A 14,511-nucleotide genomic window follows, 5' to 3' on the forward strand; every position below is an offset into this window, starting at 1 on the left:
CTGACAGTGTAACATGATACATCGCAAAGCTATTTAATAATTCCAAATTTAGGGAAGTGAAGGCTGCTATTCTTAAGGATCTGTAAGGAATAGATTTTTTTGCAGCCACTACAGACATGTGGTCCAGTACTAATATAACCTTTGTAGGATTGGCTACTATTTAAGGCCTGTTCTGGTATAGTTGGTTTATTTTGATTGCATTTTTATTTTCAGTTATTTTTCAGACACTTTTGTTTATTTCTTATGAAGAATTTTCTGTGAAAGATATATTCATTAAATAATTACTTTTAAATATGTGTATTAATATTTATCATAAACAAACAAAAAAATATAAAAATTAAATGTCAAAGCAATAAAACAGACAATTAATCGGCATAATCGCAGAAGCCCTAAAACTGGAAATTAATTGTCATAATTGAACAATTTTAGTCAATTAAACGTCAGCCAAATTTTGATAACCGTGACAGCCCTACATGTGTGTGTGTTTATTTATACAAAGTTATTATTCACAGTACCCCCACACATATATGATATAAACAAAAACCTTTATTCTGCAATGGATTTATGGCAATTAATCGTTATGCAACCCTAGTAAGAACGCATCAATTATATTAAAACCACAAGTGTTGTGATTGGTTTGCTAAAACCATCCGGAGTCACAATTCTTCAAATGCATTTTTACTCGTAACAATGATGGATTGAGTTGAGGAGCGATATTTAACAACTCGAGCTGATGCGAACAACAACATCGATAAAAATGAAAACTGATGCATGCATGCTACGCACAACTATAAACCACTAATTGAATGATCATTCATTTTATTCTTGATGTGATGAATGAAGCAGAGACTAAAACGACATGTTGCCTTTTTCAAAAATAATTTTAATATTGGCCGTGCCATATGTCCAAAATGAAGACTGCAGAGAATGTTCTCATATAACCTGATAATGATGTTGTCTCGGATCAGCTGTTATGCCTGCTGTATATATACAGTAAGCAAGAGCATGTGTTTAACCCTCTTTAGTTGTAGTGAAAGATAAGGGTCAGCGTGGTTGTGTTGACTCATATGTGTTTGTCTGATATGGATTCTATCCTCTTACTCATTTCCTGCTCTTATGACATATTAACAATGAGACAGGATGGGGCGAGCTTAGACGTCTAAAAAGTGCTTTGATTGGTCATCGTAATCATTTTGAAAGAACAAAGGATAAAAGTGTTTGCTGAATGGATGGTGCTTGGAGAAAACACGTGTCTACTATGAATTGAAATACACTGTAAGAAAGAAAATTGAATTACAGTGGTTCACTTTAAAAGTAGTAGTAGTGTATTGGGGGTGGTTGCCAGGGCATTGCTTCTTAATAGTGTCCAGAGTGTTTTTAATGCGTTGACGCTATAAGATGCTATGAATTGATTTCTAGGTAGTTGGTTAATGGCCCAAGTCAAAAGATCAACACTTAAAGTAGCCCTCCTCATAATAAGGATCATGTTTGTAGTTTACTACTAATTCAACAAGTTCAAATGGTTTGGTGTAGTCCCTGCTCAAACTCACACCACTGGTTGACCAAGAAGTTAAAAGATAACTTACGAATGGCTTATTTGTCGTTATCACCGCATATTCAGCTGGAATGTGCTAAAGTATTTTAACAATTTGCTTTAATGAATGAGGAAGGCCTTCACTACAGTATGACTCTTTTATGATTAGGGTGGAGTTTCCTTGGGTCACTGTCTGTCGGTCTGGTAAATAATCGGCCATCACTCAATAGTGTGCATGTGTTTGAAGGGAAGGGGGTGGACAGGGAGCGGCCATTTAATTAAGGAAATGGCCGTCCTGCTGTGGAGGCTATGTGTGGTAAATGGCCACACTGTGTGTGTGTGTGTGTGTGTTTGTCTTGTGACTGACTTCAGTCAGCAGGTAGTTAATAACAAAGACGCTATTTAAAAAATCTTGTTTAAACACGCAATAATGTCCTCCGACAAAAAGCCACAGGACGAAAGACAAGCTCAGGCTGAAAAGTGACAACTTTGTCACGTTTGTGTGATCAGAAATGCACTGTAAATCGCTTTTGATTACTTGCTTTAATGTAGGTGTGTCTTTTGTTGGATAGATTATATTTAGCAAAACCGAAGAGAATGTGTCGCCTGAAGGCAGAGAACTGCCAGCGATCTAATTGGTGTTTGTTCACTGTGGGCGGGACTTAGGAACATGAAGAAACAAAGAGTGTTTATGAACACAGAAGATTTATATCTAGAAACACACCCAGACTTCAGGACTGCATTTTCAAGACTTGTGCGTAATATAGCCTTAGGGAATATATAGACAAGGCTAAATTGAGAAGTGCTGTCTCTGTCTGTCTCTTTAAAGATTTTGTCACACAGTCATCTTGTGTTACAGACTGACTGACAACGACGTTGAATCCAGATTTGTTTTACTATATTTGTTAGATATGTAGATTTACATAGTTATTATATATCAAGCTAATGCTTTTAACCCTTTAAACTCTGCAGACACGTCGTTGGGTCCAAAACTGCATCTTAAAAAATTTTCTTTACTGCATAAAAAAATTACTTTTTTACTTAGTATTTTTGTCTTGTTTTCAGTACAAAATCTAAAAATTCTTAAATCAAGATGTTTTTTCTTGATGAGCAAAATTACCTACAAGTTTTTAGACAAAATGTATCAAATTTAAGTGAATTTGTGGATAAAACGAGCAAAAAATCTGCCAATGGGGTAATTTCTTAAATTAAGTGTTGAAAAAATGTCACGATTTTTTTGCTTCACTTAAATTTGATATTTTTGGTCTAAAAACTAGACTTATTTTCTTGGGTCGTTTTGCTCATCAAGAAAAAGCATCTTAATTTAAGAATTTTTAGATATTTTTACTGAAAACAAGACAAAAATACTAAGATTTTTTTTAGTACACTGCAAAAAAATGACTTTCTTACTTAGTGTTTTTGTCTTTTTTTCAGTAAAAGTATCTAAATATTCTTCTTAAATCAAGATGTGTTTTCTTGATTATCAAAATGTCTAGTTTTTAGACATAAAATATTAACTTTAAGTAAATTACAAAGTTAATTAAACAAGCAAAAAAAAAAAAAATGCCAATGGAATAAGAAAAAAATTCTTGAAATAAGTTTACTTTTTTCATAAACACTTAAATTAAGAATATTTTTCTTATTCAATTGGCAGATTTTTTTGGCTTGAAATTCCCTTAAATTATATATATTCCTAGCAGTGGCGGCTCGTGACTGCACTTCCGAGGATGCGCTAATTCAAAATAAGTGTTCGGATTGTCACGTGTGTTGTTCCCTTTTCCAAAATATGTGTCATGCATGTGGAGAGATCCTGTGTGCATCACGTGTTTTGTCAAAATAAGTGCCTGCTGGAGACACGTCAAAACCGTTTATGATAAAAGAGACGCTCACGTTCCCTAAATACACGCAAGACACTCTCTTCACAGTAAACTCTGATTACGCATGAGATTGTGCGAGTATGTGGCACACGCGAGCAACTCCTTTCAAGTTCAAGGCAGCAGGCACTTATTTTGGCATGACACGTGATGCACACACGATCTCTCAAAGCGCAGAACACATATTTTGAAATGACGAACCACACACATGACAAGCTACATACATGTTGTGATGAACTTCGCATCATGCGCTTCAAAAAAAGATGTCACCAGCCGCCACTGATTCCTAGGTAATTTTGCTCATCAAAAAATGCAACTTAATTTAAGAATTTTTAGATATTTTTTACTGAAATCAAGACAAAAACACTAAGAAAAGTAATTTTTTGCTGTGTAAGCATGCCAAATGCATAAATATAAAATACTTGTGGATGTTAAATTAAAATAAAACATTATTTGTCCTGTTGTCTATTAGAAATCTATTAGGGATGAGTTACGATTTTCGAATATTTGATTAGGTAATTAATTTAGTTATGAATATTGAATAGTTGTGAGGTTTTTTATTTTTTTAAGTTTTCTGTACTGATGCGGCGAAGGCGCATTTGTTTAACCAGATGGTGGCGCCAGTAACGCACCTAAAAGCTGTCAATCACGACAACAGAAGAACACATTGCCTTGCGTGCAATCGCTAACACACACGCTGTAGACTTGCTTGTCAAAATAGATGTTACGGTAAAATAAGATTTAGAAATATGTAGTTTGTAGAGCCTGAGTTTACGGTCCCATCTAGAAAAAAGATCGGGTGATTCTCACGAAAACTTGGTTTTAAAAATGTCAAGCATGAAAATGTAAAAATTGCTTAAATTTACTTTTTTCCCCACCAGACATTGAAAAACTAAGTCTGGAGTAAATGGGAACATTAATTTAAAAACTTTTACTTATCATTTAACACTTTTTGTAACATAATTTAAAACATTAGTCCTAAAAAATCTCATTACCGCAACAGTCAGAAAACATCAACACTGACATATTTTCAAAATGACATGACAAACCTGAAAGAACATAATTTGGAGATTCTGCACATGCATTTAAAATCAAAGTATTATGCTTCTATTAATTAAATTAACATTTAATAAGCATCTGTTGCGGTAATGATAATCAAAATGTCGTGTAAGCATTCTGACAAGACAATATTTCAAATTAACTGTAAAAAAACGATCTTACCTGGTAGCCATCTTGAAGTAACTGGTCCATGTGCTTGGTCACTCAAAATCAAACTTTATTAAAATTCTGTATGTGTGCTTAAACTGTTCTCAAAAAGTGTTGCGGAGAATGAGAACATCAGGCATGGACACATCATTTTCCTAATTTTTCTTCATTATTATTATACATGGATATTCAGTAAATATTTTTTCTGTCATCTAAAGTAGTCTAGCAAAACATCAATTTATTTTTTTCTTGATATTTTTGTGTTAATTTGATTAAATTACAACGTAGCGCATGTTCAAACACAGCCGGACACATTGCGGTAATGAGAATTTCAGAAGAAAATGAGATAAAATTTACAATTATAAATTCTTATGTTGAAATCACACATTGTGCAAGGTAGAACACAGTATTGTGTTACTTCTGATGCTTTTTAATGTTACTATATTACACATTTTAAAGCTAAAATCATTAGTGCCGTGGTGTTTCAATGGTTTTGTGAGAATCACCCGATCACTGCCAGAATGGAAAAAAGTTTTCTATGACAACGTAAGGGAGCTGCGCAGTCCATTAGCGGGCGTTGAAGAATTAGGGCTGCGTTATTTATTATTATTTTTTGAATAATAGTCGAATAGATCCCAGTGATTTTCGAATAATTTTTGCTTGAAATGCGCATCCTTAATATCTATATGGACTGGTCGTTGTGGACTTGTTTGACGGTCAGAAATAAAAACTTGATTTATTCAATGTGAACCTTGGTGGACTTGTGGAAAATATGATTTCTTGAAGTGGACTTAAAGGGATAGTTCATGCAAAAATGAAAATTCTGTCATCATTTACTCCCTCTCATGTTGTTACAAACCTATATGATTTTTTTGTTCTAATGAACACAAAGGAAGATATTTTGGGAAATGTTTGTAACCAAAACATTTGTGGGCCCCATTTATAATTTTTTCTACTATAGATGTCAATAGGGTCCACGAACTGTTTGGTTACAAACATTCCTCAAAATATCTTCTTTTGTGTTCCTCAGTCAGAACAAAGAAATGTATACAGGTTTGTAACAACATGAATAAACGATGACAGAATTTTCAATTTTCACTATCCCTTTTACTGGTGGACGACGTACATGAAAGCTGTTTGGTTTATTTGTAGATGCTTGATCTGGATGTAGTAGGAAGTTTTGTCAGTCAGTCAGTGAGTCAACCTGAAGCCCATCCGTTTATTTTGGAGTTGCCTGGAAAACATGAGCAGGCCCCCAGTGATGTGTTCAAACTTCCCATGTCTGTCTGACTCATATAAGGAAGTATATTACACTGCTCAAATAAGTACAATATGTGACCCGGCCCTTTTACATAAAATCATAAAGAACATTTAGTGAAAAAATAACCTTGCAATCGTAAATATTGACTGAGTAAGGCCATGTCATAGATTAAATGTCAGTGTGAATTTATTATGAGACTTTAGTTTGGATTTCACAGACAAACCTAGACAACAAGAAACAACTTGCTTTGCACTTATAGACCATTTCAAAAGATGTAAACAACACTGGTCCAGAAGCACTTCCTGTTTCCGTTTTTTAACACTAGATAAACGTTGTTATAAAATAAACCAACAGAACATATAAACCTGAATTAACTGAAGTTAAACAAACATCTTAAAGATAATAATACATGTGAAATAAAAAAATAACTGTCACAAACTGTAACAGGAAGTGTTTCTGGACCAGTGTTGTTTACATCATTTGAACTGGTCTATAACACTTTCGTTGCAATTTTACTGTTTATTAGGGATGCACCGATAGGATTTTTTGGGGCCGATACCGATTTAAACGGACAACTTCTGGCCGATACCGATGCCGATATTAAACACTTGTGTACGATACTATACAGTTGGTCTATAAGCTAGTTTATTTCTGCTTCAAATAATTTTTACTGAACATGGATTGGATCTAATTAACATTCAACTGACCAACATAAGCTAAAACAAATATAATAAGACAGCATTACAACCTTCAAAGGTGGTTTTTGCTATTCAGCATTTATTTTATTAACAACATTAACTCATTTTTTACATATAATGGATTTCTTTATGCAGTTAATTAATAAACAATCGGTATCGGCCTTTCTCGTGCTATTGCCGATATGCCGATGGTTTCAAATTCATCAAAAATCGGCCGATAAATATCGGCGGCCGATGCATCGGTGCATCACTACTATTTATTTACCTTTCGATTTTTAAATGTTTTTGCTCCTTAGCTTTCATGGATTTATTACATAGCATATATCCGTCAAAGGGGACATTTCACAAGACTTTTTAAAAATGTATAACAAATCTTTGGTGTCTCCAGAGTACATGTATGAAGTTTTAGCTCAAATTACCAGATAATTTATTATAGCATGTTAAAATTGACACTTTCTAGGTGTGAGCAAACATTTTGGGTGTGTCCTTTTAAATGTAAATGAGCTGATGAATTTCAAACACTGATCGCCATGATGGAGGTTTGTGCAGATTAAGGGGCGGTATTATTATTATCATAAGATCCCCTTCTGACATCACAAGGGGAGCCAATTTCAATTGCCTATTTTTTCACATGCTTGCAGAGAATGGTTTACCAAAATTAAATTACTGGGTTGTTCTTTTTCACATTTTCTAGGTTGATAGAAGCACTGGTTCCCAATTATAGCACTTAGACATGCAAAAAGTCAGATTTTTATGACATTTTCTCTTAAAAAATCTCAGCGGGTGTCAGTAGTTCATTGGGGTAGTACTGCTTCATCAATATTTTTGTATTCGGACACAAAGATGATATTACGTTATTTTTTTCAGTCTCTCACTTTCTCTCCCACATCACATTGTACAAGTATAAAGTAACGGTCGAGTCTGCTTCATTTGTTGCCCACCCTAATCCTCCTACATCAACAGATATTCTTGACATGGGGTGTATGTGTTGTTAATTCATGTCACATGTAACTTCTACTTCAGAACAGCTGTTTCCGAGAATGGCATGTGTGTGTTATTTGTGACACTGGGTTTGTCAAAATGATCTCATCTGTGTTTGTAATGTTGTTTAGGAAACTAAGTAACACTGTAGTGTTTGTGCATGTTTGCTGTTACTGTAATGCCTAATATGGCTGAATCGGCACTCTTTGTCAAATGTTTAGTAGATCATTCGTGCAACTGTACCTCCTCTTTATGTGAGGTGTTTCATTGGAAATACAAATCCATCATCTTACCAAATATGGTGGTAGACTTTCTGTGTGTGTGTGTGTGTGTGTGTGTGTGTCTCTCTCTTTCTCTCTCTGCATGTACTTGTCTGGCTTGCACAAACTAGAATGTTGCCTAATGTGGCATTCAAGTTCAAAATATGTGATTATAGACAAACTAAACCTCACTTAGTTGCAGTAAAATTGTCACTGTGGTAAAGTTTTTTGGAAAGCCTCTGTAAAATGATTATTACTGTCTCCCTGTCTCAGCATTTTAGGAGTGTTGTTTGCATGTGTACTAATGGTCTTTACTGTGGCTATGCATTTGTGCTAGGAGAAACAGGAAGTGACCTTCTAACACTTATCTGCCTACACATTGAGAAGTCAGAAACACACTACCCTTTCCTGCAAGTGTTACTGCATCTGTCCCTCATGCGGCGTGTTACTTTCCACTTACAACACTGAGGGCAGGCAACGTAAACATGCATGATTGTTGCTCTGAATTACATTACTCTGAAAAATATTACTCTGAATTAGGGCTGTCAAACGATTAATCATGATTAATTGCGCACAAAATAAAAATATGTGCATGTGTCTTGTCCTGTGTGTAAATACACACATTCATGTATGTATTAAAGAAACATTTACATCTGTGTGTGTATATATTATTTATATGCATTTTTTACATTTCTATATAATATAAAATATATTTATGTGACCCTGGACCACAGAACCTTCCGTCCGTCTTAAGTGCACCCTCAAATTCCAGATTTTCAAATAGTTGTAGTATCTCAACCAAATATTGCCATTATCCCAGGTCCGTAGCCAGCCTATTGAAAGGGGGGGTTCTTTTTTTCAAAAAGTGGACCTTTTTTGCAGTTTTTCTCCTCCTTTTGTTTTTAATTATGAGCAGGGCCATACGCAGGATTTTATAAATACCGAGGTCCATATGTATTTTTCTAGGGCATGCACCCCAGGAAAAAAAAAATTTCTCTGCTCTATATATATGAATTTAAAAAAACATCAGAAAACCAAAGAATCAAATAACTATAGATTTCAAACCATGTCAGTATGCAGAAGATTTGTGTTGGTCATTATAGGAATGCATTGTAATAATTATTTTACCATCCTGGGCACACTGGGTTATGTCAGTAAAGTAAACATAGGCTTACTGAATATAGGATCATTTTAGTGAATTAACTAAAGGCCATCAATAATTAGTTTATTAAATTAATTCAAAATATGCACACACTTATTATACACTTAATATGATTAAATACAACATCAGTAATGCAGGGAACTAGAATTTTATAAATGGGTTGACCGAGGCTACTTTAGGGGGTCCTTATCCCATGAAAGAAAACTGTAATTATTAAATGAAAACATAAATGAATCTACGATTACTTCACATAACCCCACATTAGATAAATATTCTTCTTGCCCTGCATGCATTATACTAACTGTGTAAGATGTAAACATAATGCAAGCCTTAATTTTAAACTTCTCACATCTGATTTAATGTCTGTTAATGAAGCAAAATGCTTCTTGTTAACTGCAGTAACCTTAGTAAAAGTTGTTCAGAAAATCAAAATTCCACGTTAAACCATAAACTTACTTTTAATAGCAGCTCAACACTTACAGTCAGGACCAGTGAGTGACTTTCTCTTCTTTTGTTGTTTAATTAACTTTAATGACTTCAACAGGTACTGTTTATTGGGCTTTAAGACCGAATGCAATAAAATGTTTAAGCCAAAAGATGAATATGGGCTAATTTAAACTCTGTGCACGCGCATTACCGGTGGATGAAGCGTTGTACCGCGCACGTGATGCGTCGCGTTTTCAAGTTCAAGCTTCGCAGCAGTTCAGTACAACACAGTGAATCTAATCATACAGTAAAAAATATATCTTAAAGAATTAAAGAGTGGCGTTGAATTTTGTTAATAAACACGCTGAATAATGGTGAATTACTGGAGGGAGTTAAAGCAGCGCATTAAATTTGGACACCCATATGTGCTCAGCTGCAGTAATGTTTCTTGTCTTGTCACCTTGACAGTCACTGCGTTTCATATTTCACATCATTAAACGGCTGTATAATAGTCAGCGTTTGATTACTTACATCTTTCTTGCACTTCCACTAACTGCGCATCTGACCCCTGTGTTGCACCTCTGTCTGCCTGGTCTGATTTTATTGGTCATCTCGGAATAATTTTGACATTAGGTGTGTTCGAGATCATCCGGCGCTGCGCAGACCGATCGGCGAGGTTTGCCGCTTCCAGTCGAGGGAGGAACTGAAGACGGAGCCGTCAAGCCGGACACCTGCTGCTTGCCGTAGTGACGTGTGCGCCGTGTTTCCTTGTTTTTAATCGCGAATGAAGTGAATTAGATGCTGAATTTGATAAAAACAAATCTTTTAATAAAAAGTTGCAACCAGAAACATTTTATATCGAATATTTTAATTGCTGCTTATACTGTATACCCGAAAATAACGGGAAACAAGCATATATTATTAAAATACCAATAGAGCGTGTTATTTTCATTTTTATTTTATTACACGACACAATATAACATATTTAAGCATATTAAAGTGTTTTTTCCTGTTTTAAAACATGAATTTATAATGTTTATTAGTGAAACTAAAGGTTGGATTAAACTTGAAACGCACGTGATCGTTGTCATCAATGAGGCGACCAATCAAGTAAAGCTGTTACGTCATCACAACTCCGGGCAGCCGCTCTGGAGAAGCTGCACCGGCTGAGCCAGCCGGCTACTCTCGAAACGCTCTCGCGGTACTTAAAAACCATATGACACAGTCACGTGCCTGCAGCGCCAGCTGAAGTCGGACAAAAGTACTAACCAAAATGCACTGCTTCAAGTCAGCCGCCGATCGGTCTGCGCAGCGCCGCATGAAGTCGAACACACCTTTTATCTTACTTAATGGGGTGCAGCTCAGACCTGTTGGCTTGTGACACCACACTACCGCGAGATCTATTTAAAAGCATATTGAGTCATTTACTATTGAATCGGTCTCGCGGTGCTAAGACGTCACATGCCGATCGGTCTGCGCAGCGCAGCCAGAAGTCAAACGAGCGCTGAGCGTTGAGTCAAATAAAACGAGCATCAGAAAATGACAGAAATCATGCGTCCAGCTTCAATAATGTATCATATTAATTTGAAACAGGAACCCAGAATATTTGTCACAAGCATTGATTAAAACAATGACAATAATCAAGCGAAAAAACGACTTAAATTATGGACCTTTTGGCAGTGAGGGGGGGTTCGTTCGAACCACCCGAACCCCCCCTGCCTACGGGCTTGTATCCTAACAGAATAATACATCAGTTGGATTAATAATAATTACCCTTATGACTGGTTTTGTGGTCCAGGGTCAGATATAAATACATATAAAAACATACATATTATGCAAACACAAACTTTTATTTTGTATGCAATTAAGCACTACTTTAAATACAAAGTCGAAAATATACATGTGGGATGTATGCACTACCATACAAAAGTTTGGGGTCACTTTTAATATTTTTAATATTAATATTTTCCATGTTTTTAAATAATAGTTTACCAAAATATAACTATGCTAATTATATTGGGACTAAAGAAAAACATTTTATTAACCAGCTTCCTAAGGTCTCACCCTCAGATGCTTTTCAAATAGTATTGTAGGAGTTCCCATCTATTCTGTGTGTGTGTGTGTGTGTGTGTGTGTGTGTGTGTGTGTGTGTGTGTGTGCAAAAGCAACTACAAGCCACCTCCATCAAAAATCAGATAATGATATTAACCTAATGTATGTTTAATATCATTAAATACCTTCGCATCAAATCCTCTTAATCCTTCCTGGCCCCAGGCCATTCAGAAATACTGGTTTGTTGGCAGAATCCATTGAAATGAACAAGAATTGGATGATGGCACATGTACGTCAAGGTGTGCAAGAGTTTTTACCTGGTTAAAGGAGGTTTACTGAATAAATTAGGATATTGACTGAATTTTTATTCAGAGACAGTAAATAGTGACTGGAGATTTTTTAGCAATGGAGATTTTTGCATATCTTTGCTGTCCTTCCGAAACCTTGTATCTCCATATTTTGTGAATTTCTTTTTTTGTCATAAGGCATTACTATTGGTCACTATTTATGTTTGTCAGTGGGTTTTGCAAATATCCATCAATAAAAAATATTAAACGTGCTTGTCAACTTAGTGTGTAATCATTAAAAATACATTGTTTATTTTGTTTCTTGAAAAAGGGAAATATTCTCATTTTCCAGCTTCCCTAGAGTTAAATATTTGATTTTTACCATTTTGGAATCCATTCAGCTGATCTTCGAGTCTGGCGGTACCACATTTAGCATAGCTTAGCATAATCCATTGAATAGACCTTTAGCATCGCTCTAAAAAATAATTTCCCATTTAAAACTTGACTCTTCTGTAGTTACATCGTGCACTAAGACTGACAGAAAATTAAAAGTTGCGATTTTCTTGGCAGATATGGCTAGGAACTTTACTCTCATTCTGGCGTAATAATCAAGGACTTTGCGGCCGTAACATGGCTGCAGTAGGCGCAATCATATTACACAGCAGCCAAAAGTAGTCCCCTTAGTAACTTTCAATAGCATGAGACTCTTTCGGGCACTGCGTAATATCATTGGACCTCCAACTTTTAATTTTCTGTTGGTCTTAGTACACTTGAAAAGTCAAGTTTTAAATAGGAAAAATATCAAAACTCTTTGGTTATTTTTGAGCGCGATGCTAATGGTCTAATCGGATTCAATGGGTTATGCTAAGATATGCTAAAAGTGGTAGTGCCAGACCCGGAGATCGGCTGAATGGATTCCAAAACAGTAAAAATCAAGTGTTTACCCTCATGGAATGAGTAAATAAAAAAAAAGTGAAATGTCCCTTTAAATACCAATGAAATGACTAAAGTGACATTTATGAAAATAAGGCAATTAAATTACTGACTAATAACCTGAACCTTAGCATTAAGTTTAAATGCTCATTTACAAGAAAACAGGTCAGATGCATTTAGAGGGTTTTGCATTTGACCTCTTCAAATATATGTTACATTAGATTTATACATTAAATACATTATACATACAAACTAAAAATGCTGATTTAAATAGTATTCTCTGTTTAATCATTGTATATTATACAGGATTATGTTTAATTTGATGTTGTGCTGATTTCAGATGGATCTGAGGGTGCTCCTGGTTTCGGTTCTGCTTGGACTCAGCAGGGCTCAACAAGGTAAGACTTTTAGCTTGCAAAAATCAACAAATAAATGCCTTTGCATTTGATTTAGGAAGTTCTGTGTTCTTTGAAAATGCATATTTTGTGTTTGTATCAAACACTAGAGCAGAACATAAAGTCCTCATAACCTGTCCAGATTATCTGCTAAACATTTTCAAAGAACTTAAAAGACGACTTGCTCATCCTCAAACCATCCGAGTTACCTATGTCCATCATTTTTCATACGAACACATATTCAGATATTATTTAAAATGTCCTAGCTCTTTCAATCTCTATAATATAAAAGTCCATATAATGTGCATCCATCCTTCGAAAAAGTATTCATCAAGGCTTCTGGAGTAAAAAAATGAGTTGGATGGCTTGAAGGTGAGTAAATCATGGGGTAATTTTCATTTTTGGCCAAACTATCACTTTAATTCCAAAACACTGTCCATGAAAAAACGGAAAGATTGCTCTGATCAGTAATTTCACTGAACTGTACACAATGCACATGAGAAAGAAGACCTGGGTAGGGTTGCACCAGTCGTTCGTAAGTTCTTACTTAAACTGGGACGTAAAGTCCAAACTAGAGGCTTAGTAACTACTAGCTAGTTTATAACTAACTCTGTACTTTATTCGGTTGCACCATTTGTTCTTAAGGCAGAACGTAGCTAGTAAGTCGTAAGCTCTCCGTAAAGTAATGCGTTGTCGCATAGAATGACGTTTATTTTTCTTAACCCAATCACAAGCCTTATAATGGGTAAACAGGAAATAGTCTGAACAGTACGTAATTTCAAACTCATTCTTGTCTCGCCTAAACTGAAAGTTAAACAAAGACGTTAAAGCATATGTTATCGAACTCAAAACATTACACTTTTAATTGAAAATATATATCCCACACATGAAAGAGAAAATAAACAGGAAGAAATTTTAAATCTTATTTTAATTGATGGATACACAGAAAATTAAACAGTTCTTGAAAACTCGTTGACGAATTTGCGGCTCTTCATAATTAATACGAGCTCATCGATGTTATATAATCTGGATGACATGTTATTCCAATCGTTATTCATGGACAGGGGCTTCCGTAAATATTAAGTTACAACGTATTGTTACGTTTAAACTAAGTTTAATGGTGCAACGCAAAAACATTTAGTAGTGCGTAAGTTGTAACTTAGTGCCCATTTACGTCGTAACTAAGCTACGTTGTAACTTACGCACAGCTGGTGCAACCGGCCCCAGAAGTACTGGCTTGGGTTGACCTCAGCCTTTAGGGAAGACTGTGGGGATGCCATCATGGTTACAGTTCACATGACCTTCCCACAGCATATGACCACTCGAGAACATTTCTGCATCCCGGAGAGAGAATCATATTGCATATGGTTGACCATAGTGTTGGTTATTAAAAGCTCTTTGCTTTACATTTCCTGTGTCGGTGATGGGGAAGTATTGAGAAT

At 35.3% G+C, this 14,511-nt stretch overlaps 1 protein-coding gene across 2 annotated transcripts in view; it reads left to right on the plus strand.

Annotated features, from left to right (window-relative positions):
- LOC129442960 (integrin beta-1) overlaps positions 1-14,511 on the plus strand; it is a 34,236-nt gene that overhangs the window by 4,118 nt on the left and 15,607 nt on the right. For both annotated transcript variants that reach the window (XM_073855642.1, XM_073855645.1), the window contains exon 2: positions 13,015-13,072. In XM_073855642.1, the coding sequence (XP_073711743.1) occupies positions 13,015-13,072 (58 nt within the window). The remainder of the gene's footprint in view (positions 1-13,014; positions 13,073-14,511) is intronic.

This window comes from Misgurnus anguillicaudatus, chromosome 2 (genome assembly GCF_027580225.2).
Source record: "Misgurnus anguillicaudatus chromosome 2, ASM2758022v2, whole genome shotgun sequence".
NCBI classification, from domain to species: Eukaryota; Metazoa; Chordata; class Actinopteri; order Cypriniformes; family Cobitidae; genus Misgurnus; species Misgurnus anguillicaudatus.